The sequence below is a fragment of the Pelobates fuscus genome, chromosome 6, assembly GCF_036172605.1.
Source record: "Pelobates fuscus isolate aPelFus1 chromosome 6, aPelFus1.pri, whole genome shotgun sequence".
NCBI classification, from domain to species: domain Eukaryota; kingdom Metazoa; phylum Chordata; class Amphibia; order Anura; family Pelobatidae; genus Pelobates; species Pelobates fuscus.
Window position 1 is genome coordinate 179,784,963 of NC_086322.1, and position 22,394 is coordinate 179,807,356.

General features: G+C 36.2%; 1 protein-coding gene across 1 annotated transcript in view; it reads left to right on the forward strand.

Annotated features, from left to right (window-relative positions):
- TMEM131L (transmembrane 131 like) overlaps positions 1–22,394 on the forward strand; it is a 117,874-nt gene that overhangs the window by 86,314 nt on the left and 9,166 nt on the right. Inside the window, exons 15-33 of the mRNA XM_063458538.1 lie at positions 287–356; positions 829–949; positions 1,294–1,429; positions 2,078–2,187; positions 4,134–4,206; positions 4,821–4,948; positions 5,839–5,981; positions 7,122–7,308; positions 7,653–7,838; positions 9,886–10,035; positions 11,058–11,662; positions 12,858–13,009; positions 14,331–14,458; positions 15,857–16,002; positions 16,161–16,343; positions 18,168–18,246; positions 19,011–19,093; positions 20,433–20,553; positions 21,397–21,485. Of these exons, the coding sequence (XP_063314608.1) occupies positions 287–356; positions 829–949; positions 1,294–1,429; positions 2,078–2,187; positions 4,134–4,206; positions 4,821–4,948; positions 5,839–5,981; positions 7,122–7,308; positions 7,653–7,838; positions 9,886–10,035; positions 11,058–11,662; positions 12,858–13,009; positions 14,331–14,458; positions 15,857–16,002; positions 16,161–16,343; positions 18,168–18,246; positions 19,011–19,093; positions 20,433–20,553; positions 21,397–21,485 (2,890 nt within the window). The remainder of the gene's footprint in view (positions 1–286; positions 357–828; positions 950–1,293; positions 1,430–2,077; positions 2,188–4,133; positions 4,207–4,820; positions 4,949–5,838; positions 5,982–7,121; positions 7,309–7,652; positions 7,839–9,885; positions 10,036–11,057; positions 11,663–12,857; positions 13,010–14,330; positions 14,459–15,856; positions 16,003–16,160; positions 16,344–18,167; positions 18,247–19,010; positions 19,094–20,432; positions 20,554–21,396; positions 21,486–22,394) is intronic.

A 22,394-nucleotide genomic window follows, 5' to 3' on the forward strand; every position in this document is an offset into this window, starting at 1 on the left:
CTGCTCACTGATCTTGTTTTTATTTCTGTATATATACGTGTGTGTGTATATTGGTATATTTCTCATACTATCTGTTTTAGTATATTTCTCTGGTTGCTATTTTTCCAAATAACATTGCGCAGCTTCACCTTTTGGATTTTTATTCTTGATTTCTTGGAGGTTATTTATATCAGAACTCCTTGCAGGTTGCTGCATCATCATAATATTATTTTAAAATTATTTAGCGTATTCCCTATTGCGCCAACTTATTCGTTACACAATTCTGTTTTATATCTATTCATTTCAGCCAGGGACCATACCTCTTAGGTTTCACGCACAATGCGGATTGCACCCTGTAATCAAGAACCTTGACGCAGGTAATTATAATTATTTTATTATTATTCCGTGGATGTGCATAAACTAGCTATATAATTTTAATAATTGATCTATGCTAATAAATGAGTGACAGAGAGCAGGAGAACCATTCTACATGTCATTTTTCTGCTCTCCATCACAAAGCCTGTTCTAAAGAATCTGTTCTAAAATTTACCCCATAAGCTCTCTGAATGTACTCTTTTAATGATGCAATGGATTATAATTAAAATGCTTGCATGACATTTAAATTTAGCTCTAATCTCAAATTGGCTTCTGTGGCCTCGAGGGGGAAAAAAAAATTGTAAATTGTAAAAATTTTATTTTGCAAGATTTGTAATGGAAGCATATTTTTAAATCATTTAGACTTTACTTTTATCATACTTTTGAAATGGTGCATATTTTATTTGAGATAATTAAAATATAAATATTATAATTTTATAAATCCTAAGCTGAGGTAATTCTTATATTCATTAGAAGACATGCTACGCTGGCAACAATCATTTTCATTGGGAATGTCTGCTTGGAGTATAGATTATGAGTTGGGATCAGAACTTTATGAAAAATATCAGAAAATTCAAGATGAAGAGAACTGCAGGTAAGGGTCTGAAGGAATTAAATGTGAATGTAGTTTAGGTAGCTTATCCTTTTATTTATATCTTTGTAGTTTGTGTTAAATGACTTAAAATGTTTATTGATCACATTTCATTTCTATCAACTACATTTATCAAAATTAAATGTGGTATTTCATTCCCGGTCACCAGAGCTTTATCATGATCCCTTGAGTGGCTTGCCTCTTATTTTTCGAAAAATCTGTGCTACATCAGGTAGTTTGCACTGGAGCCTCTAACTTTGTGCTACTGCCCTGGAATGTTTTATTATTGTATGTATGCTTTATTTTTATGTTTTATTTATATATATTTTGTTATCTTCACTTCACAGAAAGAAAAGTTTGGAGAGTATTAATTCTCCCCAGCAAAAGAGAGACACTTATAGACCCTTCATGCTTCTTCCGCAGTTGATTTCTGAACCTGGTCTTGTGGTGACGTTTACAGCAACTGCACTAAATAACAATTCGGTAATAGGGCAAACCGTTGCGGTTTCTTATCATGAGTTACAACCAGGAGTTGATTTCTACTAAGGAAACCTAGACTCTATTTCTAGCACAAACATTTTATGAACAGATTGCAAATAGTTTTATCAAGTACCATCTATGTTACTTATTCTGAGAAGGTGCAGTTAAACTATTTTATGTATGAATTAGTGTTTTATTTTTTTTATTTTTTTTTTTTTATATCTTTCTTGTTACAATATTCTACCTTGTATATTTTGCATGCACATCCTCACTCCTGTTTTATACATGTATGTGTTTGGACTTGTTATTAAGTATTCTGCATTTTTGTCTTTTTTTTTTTTTTTTAAAGCAGGTTGCTTGTATTTGGTGTATATGTGCCTATCTGGTCTTACTGCACTGTGAGCTGCATAATGTTTTAGATCAGGATTGGAAGCCGTATGATATTGAGGCTTCTAATGCTGAGATGGCTTTCAAATGTATCTGATTCACTTTGTGGTCATCAACCAAAACATTTAAGTATAGAGCTTGACTATTTAAATACATTGCCAAAAGTCCATAAATTCTGTCAGGAAAAAGAATCACTAACTTGGACAGACCTGATGTAAATGTTTATTTTATGATTTTCCCTCTTTATCTGAATTTGTTTTCCAGGTCGATTATGTGACACTAAAGAACCCTTCTCCCTTCTCTGTGACTGTACAGCTTCTACCTCTATCCCAGTATCCCAATCCTCAAGCTGTGTTGGGTCTGCTTAACAAATGGTATGCATGTCAGTCATTCTAACTCCTGTTAGGAGTACCATTGGTACTGCTTTCACCAAAAGAAAATATGCTATTGTTGCCACTGAAGGGTGAACATCGCTATGGAAGCTAATCTAAGATATTTACATTGGCAATGTGTCTCTCTGCTGGTTTTCTATGTACTTCACGCATAACAATTTGTTGTTGGTTTTTTTTCTGTGGATTTTTAAAGAATTGTTTCTGCATTGTAATAATCTAAAATGAAGATATCCAGCTGAGAGACAGGTTGCCAATGTAAATATCACAGATTAGCATCAGTAGTGGTACTCCCTTTCCAATGAAAACAATGCTACATTTTCTTTTGGTGCAAATAGCCGCTAGTCTAAATTTACTTTTGAACCACAGGAAAAGGACCACATTTCAGTTGTGCATTAACATTTGCATTAGATGGCAACGTTAACCTGAAGACTAAACAAAGAACCGAAAGTCTCTCTGAAGTGTTTTTTGTATATGTGTAAATGAAGCTCATAGTTAAGTTTATATACAATTCTGTTTAGTTTAATTTTTCTAGGGTTCTTCTGGTCACACACAGTCTAGCACCTGCAAATTCAAAACTACTAGGCTGATCTGAAATGTTGTTTCAAGGCCATTTAAAGTTGTGCTGTCACAATTTTACCATTTCATAATTTTGTTTATTTTGCGCTACCCATAGAATGAACTATTGCTAGTTTAGCTGTAAATACCACTTACAATCATCTCACAATTTTTTTCTGTTATCTTTGAATTGCATCCACATTTTTAAAGGAACACTATAGTCACCTAAGTTACTTTAGCTAAGTAAAGCAGTTTTAGTGTATAGATCATTCCCCTGCAATTTCACTGTCATTTAGGAGTTAAATCACTTTGTTTCTGTTAATGCAGCCCTAGCCACACCTCCCCTGGCTATGATTGACAGAGCCTGCATGAAAAAACTGGTTTCACTTTCAAACAGATGTAATTTACCTTATATAATTGTATCGCAATCTCTAAATTGAACTTTAATCACATACAGGAGGCTCTTGCAGGGTCTAGCAAGCTATTAACATAGCAGGGGATAAGAAAATCTTAATTAAACAGAACTTGCAATAAAGAAAGCCTAAATAGGGCTCTCTTTACAGGGAGTGTTTATGGAAGGCTGTGCAAGTCACATGCAGGGAGGTGTGACTAGGGTTCATAAACAAAGGGATTTAACTCCTAAATGGCAGAGGATTGAGCAGTGAGGCTGCAGGGGCATGTTCTATACACCAAAACTGCTTCATTAAGCTTAAGTAGTTCAGGTGACTAGTGTCCCTTTAACTCTTCTGTAATCGATATTGTTTGCATACAATGTAATGTTGGCAACCAAGAAAAAAACAAAACACTGACGAACAGACATAAAAAAAAAAAATATATCACCACAATGCAGTAGCTTTTAATTTATTAAATATTGATGCATAATCGGGTTCTAATGCAACAAATATGTCTTGGATTGTCTTTTTATGGAAATGGATGCTCTGTTTAACATCTCGAACCAATCACCTCCTCAAGGGTGTGTGTTCTAATAAGCACCATTGAAGAGTGGAGGCGAACTTCTTATGACAATATGGAAATTGGCAATAGTTTAAATCCGAACATTAAATGAAATTAGATTTGCAGAAATCGGGCTAAAATAACCACGTTTGACTATAGCTGAGTTGGAGAATTTTTCCAGATCTGTTATTTAAGCCTTTGTTTTGCTATTCTGATTTAATTCACTATAATTCTGAATTTAGTGAAAAGGCCGTTTGCATTTAATGTAAAAAATATATTATTGTGTCAGGTGGTAGAATCAAATCACGTAGAATAGATTTGTGCAGAATTACATCTTATTTTATTTTGTTATTGTATTTTAAAAGAAAAATAGAGTTGCGTTGGCTAGAATATTTAAATTCCCATGTGTTTGTTTGCAGGTATGGTGTAATTGAGCAGTCTATTGATGTCACGACCGCTGAATTCCGCCTCCAGAATGAATGCAAACAAATGGTACGAGTCCTTCTCCCCAAATGTGATCACAATTATGGTGTCTTCATCCCTTTACATTCGTAAGGTTACTGTATTTTATGTGTTTAGATATTACTAAAATAACTCTAAAGTGAAAACGCGATGGTGCGTGACCTATTTTGTGATGCCAAGGAGCAAATTATTCTCATACATTAACTTGTCAAGAGTGGAAGGCGTACAGATCCTCCCACAAGTGCACATATATTTATTGGTTTTGTCTGCGTAAACAATGGAATCTGTTTTACAGTGCAATATTCAATTGCATGTAATTTTACTGTCACTTGGATAGATGGTGAACATTTATGAGGGAAAGGCTGACAACGATGACCTAAAGGTGTAGTAACAGGATCAACTTTGTTAACCCTTTCGTTAACAGATTGTGCATAGAGTTGATCTAATTTACTGTTGGTTAAAATAAAAAACATTTATTTTTTGAATGATTGTAAACGAAACGTTAGAAATGTACAAGCCAGACTTATTTTTCATGGCTTCCTGTAAATCTTATTATACGATAGCCATTGGTTATAAGTGATGGTTTTTATCCTGCATATATAACAACTTGGTGCTGTATATTACAGTATTATTTAATGTTACAGCAAGACGAATTGAAGGAGTGCACCTTTGAAGTTCTTGAATTACAGTTGGAGCCTTGGGAAAGTCGGAGAGTTGGAATAGTCTTTACACCTTTGGACTATAAAAAAGTCACTTCACTTATAGTAATCAGGTAAGTCTCGTTGCAGGAATAAATGAAGCACACAGTGGAGATTAAATGTTGTATAATGACCATGTGACTATTTCTATTAGATTTGCTGCAGTAGAATGAAACTTGCACCAGGAACATTTAGAGTCTGTACAAATAGGCAGTGATGGAGTCTTTAGCAGTATAAAGATCCACACTGAGGGTTAGTGCCTTAAGGTGCAGGCAACAACATGCTGGGGTGCCTAAATCCTGAAACAGCAAACCTGTTTCCTTCGGTAAGATTTCAGAGGAGCAAACAGCGATTGATAGCACTTTTAATAGAAGCAAGTTAAGAACGCACTTGGCAAAGCTACTCCATATAAAACGTTCAAATATTTACTGCTTAAACATACTCAAAATATTTTCTCATAGGAAAGCATTGGGAGGCTATTGCACATGTGGCGAAAAGCCATGCGAAGCCAATAAGAATCTCCTCATAGAGATGCATTGAATCAATACAATTTTATGAGGAACATTCAGTGCCTCCATGCAGAGCATAAACACACTAAAAAACAGTGCTGCACGTTGTTCAGCAGTGACCCAGGAAGCACCCCTAGTGACTGTCTGAGTGATGGTATGCAGTAATGTAAACACTGCCTTTTCTCTGAAAAGGCAATTTTAATATTAAAAAGCCTGCAGGGACTGACTATACACAACAGAACAACTACATTAAGCTGTAGTTGTTCTGGTGACTAAGGTTTCCCTTTAGTTCACTATAAACTTTCTTTGAATTGTATTCAACTTATTTACCTCCCAGTGAGTTGTTCCTGCTGCCATATATTCTTATGGAGAGTCTAAATCCATCATCCCGATGGGAGTTTATTAAACATCAATCAGACCAATGCAGTTATAGTTCATGTAATGTTTTTTTGCAGGAACAATTTGACCATATTGGATATGATCACTGTGGAGGGTATTGGTGCCAGAGAAATGCTGCGTGTAGGGGGAAGACTGCCCGGTATAGGAGGATCTTTAAGATTCAAGGTTCCAGAGTCCACTTTGATGGACTGCAGACAACGTGAGTGCCACACCATACGGAGTAAATCCTATTTTACATTTACTGAGCTGCCAGGTGACCAAGCTCATGTTACTTTGTAATTCTACCAAAAGAGAGCTTGACTTTTCAAGATCTGATAAGAAATACGTATGTTACGTGTTGTAACTTTTTCAGGTTACATTGACCATAAGCAGATCTGTCTCTTCTTTGAAAGTAAAAATCATATCCTCATCCTAGTTATTGCGATTTGCAGTGCAGCAGAAGTGTGGGACACACCTACCTTAACGCCACTTTCATGTCCGAAGCGATGATCAATCATTCCTTCAGTAGTGCTGTATCAGTGTTCATTTTGGCGGCAAATTTCGATTTAGTTTTTAGTCAGTGTTTTGACTAAAGAGCCATTTTAGTTTAGTCCTATTTTAATCATCTGAATTGTTTTAATTTGTTTCTTTTGCCCCTATCCCAGCACCCCATGTGTCTCATTTCCTCTTCTCCCTCCCCCATTTCTCTTACCTGACAGTGTTAATTTTGGCGGCAAATTTCAGTTTAGTTGTAGTCATAGTCTTCTGACTGAAAAGCCATTTTAGCTTTAGTTGACAATCTCAAATATTTTAGTTGACAAATTTAACACTGTGCTGTATGTGCTCATGGCACTCTAGGTGTCAAATCCCTTTATCGTTTTTTTTTTCTGTAACACGACAGCCAGGTATACAATGTAAAAAATTAATTTTTTTAAACAAGTTATGCGACCCATTGCTAGCTTTTAGTAAACTGTTGGAGTGTGAACAAATTTTAGATGTGGCAGTTTCACTTTGTCTGTTTCGTGACCTCATTCACCATATTTTAATGTTAATTTAAGACATTTTGAAATCCGTACAAATCTACTTTTGTCACTGAACAGTTCTTATATTTGTTACAAATTACAACTGAATTTGTCCGATTGCCAAGTGAACGTGTAAACAAATTTGCTGATCCTGAACAACAATTTCTACTTGTTTTTATTTTGTTTATATCTTCGTTATCCAAGATTTTTTATTTTATTTTTTAGTTTATTTATTGCAACCTTGGCTTAGCTCAATGTGAATATTAAATATTGTGATCAGCCAAAATGAACCATCAAGACCTGTCCCAATACTGTGTTTTTACTTTTTTACACTGCAGAGCTTAAAGAAGGCAAGCAAATATTGTCAATCACAAAAAACTTCAAGGTTGAAAATATTGGATCCCTGCCCATAACCATTCAGTCTATGAAGATAAATGGATACAACTGTCAGGGATTTGGGTTTGAAGTTCTAGATTGTAGCACATTCACTCTCAACCAAAATACTTCACAGGAATTAAGTATTGTGTGAGTATAACTTTGGCCCTTTTGCCCACTACTTAAACACTATACTGAAATGTTTGTCTGTATCCTACTGAGCCTATGTTGATAATGGACAACCTGCACTGTAGTGTAAATCAGGCAACCGCAATTGTAAATGTGAATTCACGAAGGCTGATAGAGTAAAAACTATTAACTGAGACTCATAGGGTACATTATCTGACTAATACAACTTCTTCCCGAGTTATAAATAGATTTATGTAGCACCGCTTGCAGGCTGCAGTGCAGGCAATGTTTCTGTGTTTCAGAGTCTCTTACTTTAGATTTACATAACTAATTGTGTGAAATGCCCTCTTTGCTTTCTTGTATAGGTTCATTCCAGACTTCACATCATCATGGGTAATCCGTGAGTTGACTCTTGTGAGTGCTTCCAATCTAGAGTTCCGCTTTACTCTCAATGTGACTCTTCCCCATCATTTGTTACCTCTGTGCGCAGATGGAGTGCCGGGACCAAGCTGGGAAGAGTCTTTCTGGAAACTCACTGTTCTTTTTGTCAGGTAAGTGGAGTCCACTTCAGTGCATGCTGGATAGTTTTATTTTAGTGATCCGAATCTGTTAAATGGCCTAAAAATAATTAATTGGCCCTTTGGGAATAAATCAACTGCATAATATTGTTTTAGGGATGAATTTCTAACAAAGTAAATGTTTGTTTTATTCCACTGAAGCTACAGACTTCAAGGAGTGGAGTGTGACACCAGTGGCAAAGAAATAAAACTAGTTAGCTCTCACCTTTAGGGGCATTATAGTCACCAAAACAACTTTAGCTTAAAGAAACCGTTTTTGTGTATAGCTCATGCCTCTTAAGTTTCACTGCTCATTCACTGCCATTTAGGAGTTAACTCACTTTTGTTCATCATCATGCAGCCTTAGTCACACCTCCCCTGACTGTAACTGACACAGCCTGCATGAAAATAAATGGTTTCATTATCACTCAGATGTTACCTACTTTGAAAGTTTTTTGTATCTCCTGCTCTGTAAAATTAACTTAACATACAGGAGACTCTTGCAGGGTCTAGCAAGTTATTAATCCGTAAGGCTGCAGGGACATGATGTATACACCAACACTGCTTCATTAAGTTAAAGTTGATTTGGTGGCTATAGTGTCCCTTTAAATAAACTGTATGTGTTCTCTGGAGGCATAGACAAAAACAATCTAACCAGGCTAGAAATGCTAACTTAACCCCTTAAGGACCAAACTTCTGGAATAAAAGGGAATCATGACATGTCACACATGTCATGTGTCCTTAAGGGGTTAAAGGAACTCTCCAGTGTCAGGAAAACAATCTGTTTTCCTGGCACTGCAGGTCCCCTCTCCCTCCCACCACCCATCACTGGTTGCTGAAGGGGTGAAAACCAATGTCCCTTGGCGGTGGTTTCGGGTCGCCGACGCTCTTCCCCTTAATCACGTCAGCCGGTGGGGGAGACTGATCCCGCCCGCCGGCTGAGGAGACCTAATGCGCATGCGTGGCAATGCTGTGCATGCGCATTAGAGCTCGTCATAGGAAAGCATTGAAAATGGTTTTCAATGCTTTCCTATGGGGAATTGAGTGACACTGGAGGTTCTCACACAGCGTGAGGACGTCCAGCGATGCTCTAGCACAGAAAACCTGTGCTATGAAGCAGGAAGTGCCCTCTAGTGGCTGTCTAGTAGACAGCCACTAGAGGAGGCGTTAACCCTGCAAGGTAATTATTGCAGTTTATGAAAACTACAATAATTACAGTTGCAGGGTTAAGGGTAGTGGGAGTTGGCACCCAGACCACTCCAATGGGCAGAAGTGGTCTGGGTGCCTGGAGTGTCCCTTTAATACTGTAGGGCTTTATTACTTAAATTAAAAGTTGTGGTGCTTTTGGAACCGAGAAAATTCTGAGCTTTGAGGTTAATTAGAGGTAATCTATTTGTAATTAGAGGTAATCTATTTGTAATTAGAGGTAATCTATTTGTAATTAGAGGTAATCTATTTGTAATTAGAGGTAATCTATTTGTAAAGTTAGGCTTCATTCAGTGAATATCTACTCTAGTTTTATCTTATGTATTTATGCCAAGTAACCATAAAACTAGATTGTAAATTAACTAGATTAAGAGAGAAGTGCCCTTTTATGTACCCAACATAATATGTCCTGATAAAGGCTGTTGATAACCCGAGCTTTTTATTTGGTGATTAAAAGCAGTTATCATTCATCACACAGTGGTAGTCTGTAATGTTTTATATTGGTGGATTTGGCTGTGCTGAATTAGTGACTGTGGTATGATCAGCTTGGCCAAGTGACTGTTGGTTCTTGTGGTACAGCTGGTTGGCACCAGTAACCAAGAGTTTTATAGATCTGAACTATTTTAACTATATTTAACATTGTTATAATATTTTTATGAAAAAAAAATACATGCAAAAAGAGGTTATGATTTAAAAAAAATAAAAATCAGTTTTTGTTTCCCTTGAATGGAAATGGTACAGGGGAAGATAATAATATATTGGGGATTAGGCTCAACATGAAGATTGTTTTATAATCTACTTTAAAATTATGACTATTTTTTTTTTTTTTTTTCAGTTTTTCTCTTCTTGGTGTGATAATAATAGCCTTCCAGCAAGCACAGTATATTCAAGCAGAATTTTTAAAATTGAGACATCGCAACAGCACAAACTCTAATTGCCAGCAGATTAGTAACCCTGTTGACACAATCACGTCTGAATCCTACAGGTATGTTATGTTAATAAAGTGTTATTGACATTCTGCGACTGTGTAATGGCCATGTAATGTAGACAAGTCAAATACAGCCCAAATAATCCTCGGGGTTTGTATATTCCAAATTTCCACTGGATCTGTACAATAGAATGACTCTTCCATAGTGCTCACTGCAATAAATAGTTTTAATTTTACATATAAGGATTAAAAACACTTAACCAAATTAATAAATTCAGCAGTGAATTATCAAAAAAAAAATAGAACATCATCGGTAATGGTACAAAAGAAAAAAGTGGAACCAGCACTGGTATTCCTTAGCCCATGTAGAAGCTAAGGAATATCCATATGGAGCACACTGTTTTTAAATATATTGCTTGAAAATTGTATTTCTAACTCGCCTAACCAGGCTTAATTTGCAGAACTAGTTACAAAACTGAAGCTAGACCGTTCCCCCTCTTACTTAAATAGCATTTACAGTGGAGGCAAACAGAATCAGATTTTCCTCTGTTGTACTTATAGGTAATTGGTGCCAAGTTTTACGTTTTCCCATGATTCTCTGTGTGATTGCTAGATATGCAGAGTCACAAGATATTTGGAAAAAGCTTCAAATGCCAGGCCATGCATGAACGTTTAAAATTAAAATATCATGTTAAAAGTTCTATGCAAAAATGTTAAATCCATAAGAAAAGCTTATCCAAAAATGTGAACTCGAGACCTTAGTGGTTCCACAGTCCACGCTACTCTCCTACCTTTCAACGCTACTTCTTTCCAGCACACCTGTTAATCTTGTCCCCTGCATGTTTTTCCTCTTGTGCTTTTATACGTCACCCAGTCTAGATTTTAAATTCATTCCAGCAGAGGGCGTCTCTAATTTTGCTCATTATTAACACTTGTAATATTTTGTTTATTATTGTTTTCTGTTATATCCCCACATTAAAATTGTTAAGCACTGTGGAATATGTTGGTGCTGTATACCTGCCAATAATAATCTTTTACAAAAAATATATTTTGTTATTTTATTTTTTTCTTAATTGCAGGAGCAGTTGTAAAAGTTTTACAGACTCTTGCAGTCCTCCTGATAAAGGCAAAGGAAAGGGTTTTTTAGCGGTTAGTGCTCCACCGAGTCGTAGTCAAAATGCTTCCAAAAGAGGACCTGCCTCGTACAGCCATTCTCAAAAGAAACACAAGTGCTCTGTCTACTACAGCATAAAGCAAAAACAGAGTAGTGCTGCAAGCGGTGCTGCCTCTGCCTGTGATACAAGTCAGCAGCCAGTATCTGACACACGGCCTTCCTCACCAAAGGATTCACCATGCAATGATACCCTGAATGAGAAATGGCCGGACTTAAAATCTTCAGACATAACCGATACTAGTGGTCAAAAGCACGCACCCAGCCCAGCCAGCTCTCTGGGCAAAGAGGAACCTGCATTGCAAAACACACTTCTCCCTCAAAGGACTGCAAGTGAAAGCACTTTGAAGGAGGAACCAATTTTATGTATGTTTCCAATGGAAACGAACTTTAAGACTTCAGAAAGTGTATCTGAGCCCAAGCAGCAGAACACCTGTATACCTGCACCTTGCAAAATGGTGGAAAATCACCTTCCACGGAACCTGCCACAGAATACCTCCAGAAAGATGGAGGGTAAATGTGTTTCTAACTCACATGTTGAGCACTACACTGGTTTCCTAGGTTAATTGTATTTGGATTAAGTTGTATGTATTTACATTTTTTGTATTTTTATTTAATTTTTTTTAGTCATTTGGATATTTACTAGACTTGTTGAAAAAATATATTTTGTCCAAATCAAATTTCTTCAACTCCGCATCTAAACAAATCAATTTGTTCAGAAGATAAATTATTCCACGGACATATCGATTTGTTCAGGTGTTTATTACAATGATATTGAATCAAACAAAACAAAAAATGTTTACGGATGAAACAAATGTATGTGTATGTCCACCATACCCTGATGTTCCCAATTATTCTTACTGGTATACTTGTAGGGGGGGAATGCATCCTTTTTTACTGCTCAGACAGATTCACGAAATGAAAAACATTTCCTCGCAGGATTAGTTTCTCATTTCTTAGTTTTCTCTCGTTTCTCATACTTTTGTACTCCTCCTTGGCCTCAAAACGGTTTCCCTGTTTTTCCTATTACACATTATGTGATGATTCCAGTCTCATGTAATAGAAGGCTTGGCTGGATATGGGACTTCCTCTGGTCCCTTACATGACTGGGTACGATGTTCAAGTACCCTGCACGGTCACCTCATTAAGCAGTGATTTCACCCAATGTGACTTGGTGCTTGCATGCAAATAGCATAACATAGCTCTGAATATGCCATTTGTGGAACAGATGTTTTTGGTGCCTTCAACTCAAAGTCCATTCTCATTACCTTCCTCTGTTCATCCTGTAATTGCTTCACCTTTTCTTCACCCATCCTTTATATCAAAGTTTGTTTGTGTTATGTAGAAAGCTGTTCTCAAAAGAGAGAACTGTGTTCACTTAGTTTGAATTTTCCAACTGGGCATAATTTGGAGTGAATACCTGTGACTTGAACAGAGTGGGATATTTATTTAAAGATCCACTACATTATTGTAAATTGTGCTGTGTAATTCAGCTGTAATTTGGTGTTTATTAAATATACCCCTTTGTGTGCTTCCTGGGCAGAAAATCAGATTAGAGATTGTCAGAATTCGAACTGATCATTTTTCATACTTAACAAGGTGCAATATAGACAAAAATGCTTTACATGTAGAATACTACATGGGTATTCAATGCAATATGCTGTGTGATTTTTGAATGAAATGTTTCTGCTCTTTCTCACATCTCTAGGGAATGGGTTGAGGATTCAGCATGATGCACACAGAGAATGTTCTGAAACGTCAAGAAAGGCAGCAGTCAGAGACACCTCCACAGAAAAGGCCGTTCGGAATACCCCCAGAGAAGAGAGAATCTGTGAGAGATTAAATATATCCTCTGTAAAGGTACCGTTTATTTAATAAATAAATAAATCCAGTTGCAAAAACTAGACTGAAAAGGCAAGTTAGAATTTTGTTTGATTGTCTGAAATTTTTTCTTTTCATGTAGATTAAGCAACTTAGTTTTCACTTCACGTTTAGTAAACTGTTTACTCTTATCAGTACTCCATACCATTTCAATACAGTCTCCTTATTTTGGCACTCAAAGGGTTAAACTCTCATAAACTCCCTTATTCTATCTTCAGGAGAGTTTCCTTGTATCTCTGGGACCACTTGTAATGACATCATTATCATGACTTGTGTTCAAGTAGATTCTTCTCATAGAGAGACATTGGAACACACCAGCAATGTTTGTTTCTTCTCGCTAAAAAGCATTGAAACTAGTATTTCCTTGTAAGAGGTACTCACTTAACCCCTTAAGGACCAAACTTCTGGAATAAAAGGGAATCATGACATGTCAAACATGTCATGTGTCCTTAAGGGGTTAAGCAACAGCTTAAACCAAGTGAGGCAGGAAAACCTCCTTGCTGCCTGCTTGACAGCTGGGAATATTTACTGAGGCAATTTATAAATGTGCCGATTTCTCTTGAAATCAGCACTTTTACAAAGTAAGCCAGAGGGGACAAACTGTTCACACACTGAATCACTTCTAACCATTTATGCTATAAGCATCATTACCTGGTGCATAAGCCATTAATGGTACTCCTGTGTAAATAGAGGATTTTTGTTATTAAAAAATGTAATTATGGGTCAATGCATTGCTCTAGGAAATTGTCAACGTACACATGTACATCTCACATACATAGCATACCAAGGATATTGATAGTTTGTCTTCTGAGTCTGCATGGATATCTTATCTAATTTAATGCAGAGCCAAGCACTCATCAATTTTGATATCCGTAATCACAAAATTAAAGTATTCAAGGCTTTTTACAGACTTTTTCATATTTGTTATGGTTTGTCAATGTAAACTTTTATTTTGTCACTTGACAGCGACTTGTTTGTGCATGAAGTAAACAGAATACTTATTTAATTTAGTATTATTACTAGTTTTTGAATTATTTTATGGGGCTATTTACAACATGATGTTTCGGTTGACGTTTGTTCAAATTGTTTTAGAACACAGTAAATACATTGTGTTCAGCTGTGCCATACACAAAATGCAGTGGAAAGCTCAAAGGTCAAATATTCCTTACCATTAAAAGCCTGATTGTAATACAACAACTGCAAGAAGTTTGTACACTATATTGGTGATGCTCTGCGGGATATTTTTAAAACTTGTATAAATTAATGCATTTTATTTATTTTTTATTTTTTTTATTTTTAGCTTGAAGAGCCCATTAAAAGAAGAAGCCCTGTGGATAAAAGTAATGGAATATTTCCAAATTTAAATTGGAGTAAAAATAGAGTGCCAGCCAGAAAAAGTAAAAAGAAGAACAACCTGTACCCAGTGAGGTACGCCTTCCCCCATCCTCTTGAAACTAACCTCATTCTTTCATTTCCTAATTTGTAAGATGTTGCAATATGTCAGGAGCAATCTGTTATTTTTTCAATAGACTCTTGGATACAACAACATAAGTTTATTCATGAAAGTATTTGATACTGCCTGGAATTTGACATAATGGGCACTTTGTGTAATACGTGTGTCAACACTTAAAAAGCTATGCTCTGTTTGCAGTCCACAGATGCAGGAACTATATTTGTTAGACTGGCTTGTCAGTTCAAACAATACCGTAACATAAGCTGACAATGATCATCTATTATGAAATAGCTAGTATATTCTGGTACCTGCCCTTCGGAAGTAAAAAAAAAACACAATGGGAGATTCATGGGAGCAGCCATCTTTGTTTTCTGGCGACTTCAGCTTCAATAACTGCAAATAAAGAAGACAATTTGTACTAGATATACTATTTACAGTGAAGAATAGCACCTGCAAACCTCAGAAACATGAAGTAGAAAATATCATGCCTGAAAAGCAATGCTTTGGGCAAGGAGGCACCTGTTAATTGTACTCCTATACTCCTACCAGCCAGCCAGCACTCTGTTATTTAGTAATGCTTTTCCCAGTACTTCTCCGCTCATGTTGGCTTGTTGCGGTATCTTTTTTATACATACTTTTATGTAGAAACACACAGTATGTAATTTAGAGTGACATTAACAATTAATTAAAACAAACTTTAAAATTCTGCTCTGGCGTCCACTGTGAAAAATAGCCCTCTTTGTTTTGAAGGATGTGTGCTCTTCTACACTCTCCACTGTGTACTGGTTGCAACTTCCCTAATATTACAATACTTGCTAATCCTTGTTACCAGGCACGTGGTATGTATACAATGCAAAAACAGAGCGTGTTCTGCTTCTCTGATCTTCATTAATTATGCAAGTCTGAGTTTTGTTTCTTGTTCTTGATTTAAAAATCTTGCTTAACCCCTTAAGGACACATGACATGTGTGACATGTCATGATTCCCTTTTATTCCAGAAGTTTGGTCCTTAAGGGGTTAAACTAATTCTTTACCATGGTACAGGTATGCAAACCTTGATTCTACTTCATGGAGAGTGTCTTAAGTTTTTTTTCTAGAAATTAACATTTATTTTATGCGTGTCTCTGCTTTGATAAGATGTGAAATCTTCACAGATGTTTCACCGTGGCTTTACAGTCTTAGACCCTGCCTTGCATTAATCGAAAGCAAATTTAATGAATAGATGGCACATATATTATAAATTGTAAAAGCTCATCGTTGGTAATGTCCATGTAAAATAGCAATGTTGAAACCATTTTTAGGATTTTAGTACACATGTAGCATGGAGACGTTATGTGAACAATTTTTTTATTTTTTTTAATGTTTATTTTTTAGAAGTACAGAGCAAAATGACTTAAAACACAAGCCTGAAAGGAAAGAGTTAAGAGTTCAGAACAGGGTAATAAATTGGAATTCTCAAACCACTGGCGATTGCAAAGGAGAACAGAAACCTGGAAGATTGCCACCGCGTGGTGACACAGGTACTGCTTATTCTGATCACTCATTTAATAAAGGCGAATGTAAACTAGCATAATTGTATTCCCAAATGTTGTTTAGAACCATTTAAGCCATTTCATTTTCTAGAGTCCTTCAGTAATATTGACCAGTTAACCTAAAGCACATGTGCATTGTATTCTAGAATGTTATCAGATCCTCAAAAGGAAATGCACGGATAAGTTTTCATCAGACTCTAGCTCTGACTGTAGCAGTACCCGTGGAAGTGTGAGGGCGAGCCGTGGTAGCTGGGGAAGCTGGAGTAGCACTAGCAGTTCTGATGGAGACAAGAAAAATGTACTCCCTAAACAGCACTATTTCCCACCAAGTATGTGTATATTTTTTCAATGTCTTTTGTCGCAGAGGTATGCTACATGTTGCTCTTCAGCTGTTGTTGACCTGATATTCCCAAGACCCTCCCTCTAGATGAAGCGTCCCACAATAGAACAACTAACTACTCTTGGTGTGAGGAGGAAATAAAATGAACTGCAGATAAAGTGAACCACAAAATATAGTCAGCCAAAATGAAAATAAGATTTTAAAAAAAGAACAAATACAGCTCTTAAACTGGTTTGGTCTTTATGGTTGTATTTTACAGTTTCTTTTAATTGTAACCATTTACTTTTGTATTATTTTATTGGTTTTAGAATGAGTAACTATTTACTCTTGCTATATTCCTTTCCCTTACATGAATATAATGCTGGAAAGTAATTGTGAAGTGTAGTCTTTTATGATAACATAATGAAAAATGTGTGGGATTACAAAGGCCGTTGGAGATAGTAGTAGATAAGATACGTGGCAGATTATTTTAATTACCCTGCATATTGGGTGTCCTGTACCAAATTATTTTTTTTCAGAAAAGTGGTTCAAAATTGTAAAAAAATAAGATAAAATAAAAAATTGCCACTGGAATTTACCTGGCTACTCCAATTTCTATAGTGATTGCTTCACCTTTGAGATCACTTATAAAACTCTCCCCTGCTGGATGTGTGAATGGAAGCAGTTGGTTACACAGTAAAAGCCTGCTATCGGCAACACAAAATCCATTTGCTTTCCAGTAATAACACCAAAAGTTTGAAGGTGGGAGTAAAAGCCTAAATATTTTTAACTAAAAAGCAATGAGTGTTAAAAGATTGCTAGGTAGTATTTTTTAATAGATACTACTATATATGAAAAGTCCTTTTCTGGTGCAAGTTCCCCTTAAAGTTACACATACAGCTATATTGGTTTGCAATATTTAACAGATCAGTCCACTCAAGCCTTTCATTCTGTTCTATGGGGACTGTTTTGTCCAACAAGTGTTTATGGGATACGTAGTTTATCCACTACCAACAGGTTCATTACTCACGTAGGATGATTAAAACCTCACTGTAATTTGACAGAAGCCATACTGCGGATGCTAACCGTTTATGCACCGCATGATTTACTGTTTAGTGAACTGTGCAGCGTTTTGTGATTAGCTGAGTTGCTGACCATGAGTAGTCCACCCTTCAGTCTCTCCAGGGAGGAGAAGCCAAACTTATAATGCATGATCACGTGGCACCCGCACTAAGGATAAATGTGATGTAGGACATTCCAGAACTAAATATTCCAGACTGTTTTGTTTTTTTCTTGCTGCAGCTATAAGCCATTCTGCAAACTTAGTTGGCCCAGGATACTTTAAGCACCTTCACTTTGCAGTAATGCAGAATGCTTATGGTACTTATACCACGGCTGAAAATGCTGCTACGAGCCAGGTCTAAAAGTTCATCGCCAGTGCTATCTACCTCTTGTTACACGAGTGCTGGGACAGGGCAGCAATATTCAGAGCCACCATGACCCCAAATAACTTGTGTGCTCCTTATTTATAGTCTATACTGCTATGCTGATAACATAGAATCAAATGCTAAGGAAGTCTGAATATGAACGGAAAATAACTTTAACCATATAAACAACACAGAGTATTGTGATGCACTGGGAAAGGGGTGGCATTTCTAACCTACTAGCCGGAATTTTCACTCACCGGTGCTAAATGTCTACTCACCAGTGAGTGATACTACACACGATATTTCCTCCATGTTGGTTAAAAAAAATAGAATACTGTGTTTTACTCATCACCTTTTTAAAGAATACTGTTTTTAAGAACATTTTTTTGTAATTCTCTTTATTTTAGGGGACAACATGTCACAAAATGGTTTTAATACAGAGACCCCAATTCATCTTAATCTTTCTCACAGCATTTGCAATACAAGGTAAGGCAGCATTTTACTTAAATTATCAGTGCTCTCATTTGTCCTTAATCAATAGCTTATAGTTTTGGAATAGCAATAAATATATATATTTAGATAAAATAAATTGTGACACTTAAAGGGACAGTCCTTGCTCAATCTCACCCCTTTATATACATCTTCCCTATAATGTATTAAAAAGCAACGTTTTAATACAAATGATACTTTTTAAATTTATTTTAAAGGTTCTTTTGATGAAGATCCAAAAATTAGAATGCAGGAGGTGGGGGAATGAAGGTCATATATGGTAGTACTTGTTGTATCACATCAAGTAATGATAACAAATGTGATAAAGTTTTTAATCCATGTTCAAAAAAAAAAAGTTTAGGGATCATTGGAGAATGGCTCTTGGATTCTCCATGGTAAAAACATACCAAATATTGGTAATTATGATTCCAAAAGAAGACACCACTCTAAAACCGAAAGATGACCATGTGAAACTTGGCTTCATAGCATATTACATGAGTCTGATTAACTTCGTGAGCGAAGAGCAGAAGTATTAATTTTATTGTGTATAAGAAGAGTACATTTTACTGTGTGGCTCTTATAAAGATTTTGCTCTATAACTCTAGCATTGATAAACTACAGGTGTTCACATCCTTGATCAAATACATAGTTAAATTAAAAGCTATTTTGTGGATTTCTTTTGATGACTGTTTTCCTTGTAACTAGGGTTGTGAAAGTTTTCAAGACTGCGTTAACTAATTGTTCTGTGTTTATGATCACAGCTCAGATGTAAATACCATCCCACATTACCCAGAAATCTTATCTCCTGCATTTACAGAGCTTTCTGGTACTGATAAGAACAAAGGTAAGCTTTATATAGCTGTTCAGCTTCAAACATTCCTTAGATAGAAATAAAGCATGCAATTATGTGATTCAAAATAGGTTAAGCAAATACATAGACCATTAAAAATAAAACTGTTTTACAACAAATTCTTTCCAGATATTAAAACCTTTGGACTTATTCCTTACACAAATCTACATTTTCTAGTTCTTGATTAAAGCAACTCTATCACTCCCCCCCCCCCCAAATAATTCAACATGTCATAAAAATAAAATCTCTGAAATGTTTAAGGACTGTATTGGAATTTCATTGAATTCCCAATGCAGACAAAATATATCGTAAAAGTAGGGGCTACTTTGACTTATTGTTATTGCGTGTTTGACAAAAGGCAGAGCCATCAAGTTTTGTCACTTCACATAGCTGTCTGTAGATCATCCATAGACATATCTTACAAAATGATATGTCTAATGTCAAATCTTGTTACTGAAAGAATGTTATTAAAAACTGGTTTAACGTAAAAATAAAGAATTAAAAAAAAAAAAAAAAAAAAACTGGTTTAAATGTCGTTGACTGAAAACTATTTTAAAGTGTGCACTGTTGTTTTAATGTGTATATAGATCAGAATGCATAAATACTTGAGTATCACAGATATTTCTGATTACCCTGATATCGGCACTTGCAGATTTACTGGCCCTTGTCTTCCCCGTAAGGCTTTCCCTGTGCTGGTGGAAGCCGTAGCTCTTTTGCCCTTTTTTGATGTGGTTGCAGCCCCTACTACTGAATCCGAGGGGCTGGGATTTGTGAGTGGAGATTTGATCTCTCAATCAGCTCACCACTCATGAACGTGCACACTGCATGCATGCGCAGTGTTGTGCTCACTGATTCTCATATAAAGTACTGCTGTAGATCAACAACAATAATGCTGATATGTGATTGGACAGCCGATCCACTTTGTTGCATGCTATGGATCGGCTGTGAAACCATATATCCGTATTATTGTTATTGCTCTACAGTGCATCTAAGACATCAAAAGCGGCTTCCTTTTCATTGACAATTTCCAACATGCACGGGAAGCTTGCTAGCACTGTGGTCTTGGGTCTGGAATTTTACTCTGAATCTGTATGAAGACCTATGGCAATCACAAGATGGTGTTTGAAGCTTGCTAATACTGTTATTAAAAGCTACAGTAGACACTGAATTAGTTGCTTGCAGTAACTTTGTGGACATTGTTACAATTTGCATTAGTTTTGGCTGACACAGCTGTATCCTTATAATAATAATAATAATAATAATAATAATAATAATAATTTAATTTCTGTTTTTAAGTATGTACCCTTACAATCCATTTTATTTGTGTTTTTAGGTCTCTATCCTCAGGATGATGTGTGGTCTGGTCAACCTGTATGTTTGACAAATGATTTGAATTACAATGTTGAGAGCACTGTAACATGTGTTATGCGAGACCCTCCTTCTGTCCAAAATCGGTAGGTTATGTTTCACATAATGTTTTTGTCTTGTATGAGTGGGATAAGTCAGACAGTCAGTCATTTTGTATTAGTGAGGCAATTATAACCTGATACCCCATTCTTTATACTTGGATTTTCATGTGACAGGTTAGAGGCCTCTACCATTCCAGATACTGTGGAATACATATCCTATGATGCTCCTCTAGCTGCTTGAAATTAAGATAATGAACAAAGTGAAAGTTATTCAAATATATTTATGCCATTCCTCATTAACATACAGAAGCTTTGCAGGATTGCCAAATGCCAGTTTATTAATTGATAGTCCTCAATACTTGGTCGAGTCTCTTGTATAGTGATAATGGTAATCAATCGAGCCAGAGAGTGTTTGAACGGTTCATAGTCCCACAAACCTAGACAGAAAAATTTGTGTAATAATGTCCTTATTTTGGTGCATCAGTTCCTGAGCACTGGTTGGATTGCTATTCATACCCGGCACCATTTATTAGAACTGGAGTATATTTATGTGTGTTCAGTTGCATTGCTTGCATAGACAAGCAGTTCACAAGAAGTGGTGTTATGTTGGCATGTATCTGTCAGTGCTAAATGTAGGTGTGCTGTATTGGGAGTACTAGCTATGTTTTAGATTCCTGAGATACGGTATGCATATTCATGGACCATATGCAGTGATAAGGGGCATTTGATATTTGCATTGTTGGAAAGCTGTGTGAGTACCATTACAGGTAGACTTTAATAACACACTTTCAGGAAGATATTGCATTAAAACACAATTTCTTGGTATTCAGGTTCTTAAATATACATATTAATCATATCATATCCATCTGAAATCTGTTTTTCTTCCAGTTACCTTAATTGGAATGGCACATGTGATGGGCGGTTTTCCAACATGTATGGTTCTCTTGAGTTAAATGACTTCAGCTCATATACTGAAGGTAAGGAGCACATTTTCCTTTTTGTCATAAAAATTTAGTGGGGGGGGGGGGGGGAAATGTCACCTAGAATCAGATCTTCATTTGTAAATCGAAAAGGTTCTCATTTTTGAGACAAAAATGATTTGTTTAGAGAAGCAAAACTGATTCCTTCCTCATCTTGCTTTACCACTCAGCAGTTTACACATACTGGTGGTGGTTTATTTTCTTAGAAATAACTTGGATATGCCAACAGTTTGTTAAAATATGATCGAGTCCTTCATTACCTACATATGAAAAATCTACATTATAAACTGTATATGTATGGATTCTGCAGTAAATGTTTGAAAAATTAAAGGGACACACTCTAAGCAAAACTTTATCTTAAGTAATTTTGGTGTAAAGCACATGCCCCTGAAGTGCTCAATTTACTGCCATTTGGGAGTTAAATTACTTTTTATGCAGCTCTAGCCACGCCTCCTCTGGCTGTAACTCACACAGCCTAACCAACTACTTCCTGAAAAAGAGTCCCTTATTGCAGTTTTTAGACTTTCTGCTCTGTTAATAGCCTGGTAGAACATTCATCAGCTTAATGTGTGTTAATAAAGGTCAGTTAATTGAGCATCAAAAAGGAAATCATACACCCCGTGCTGTAAGATCTAAATTGAAATTCTTTTTTTCCTTTCATGTAAGCTGTGTGAGTCACAGCAAGGGGAAATGTGGCTAGGGCTGCATAAACAAAAACAAAAGTGTTTTAACTCCTAAATGACAGTGGGGCTTCACTCAGATACCAAAAGATTAAACTACCGTATATACTCGAGTATAAGCCGACCCGAATATAAGCCGAGGCCCCTAATTTTACCCCAAAAAACTGGGAAAACTTATTGACTCGAGTATAAGACTAGGGTGGGAAATGCAGCAGCTACTGGTAAA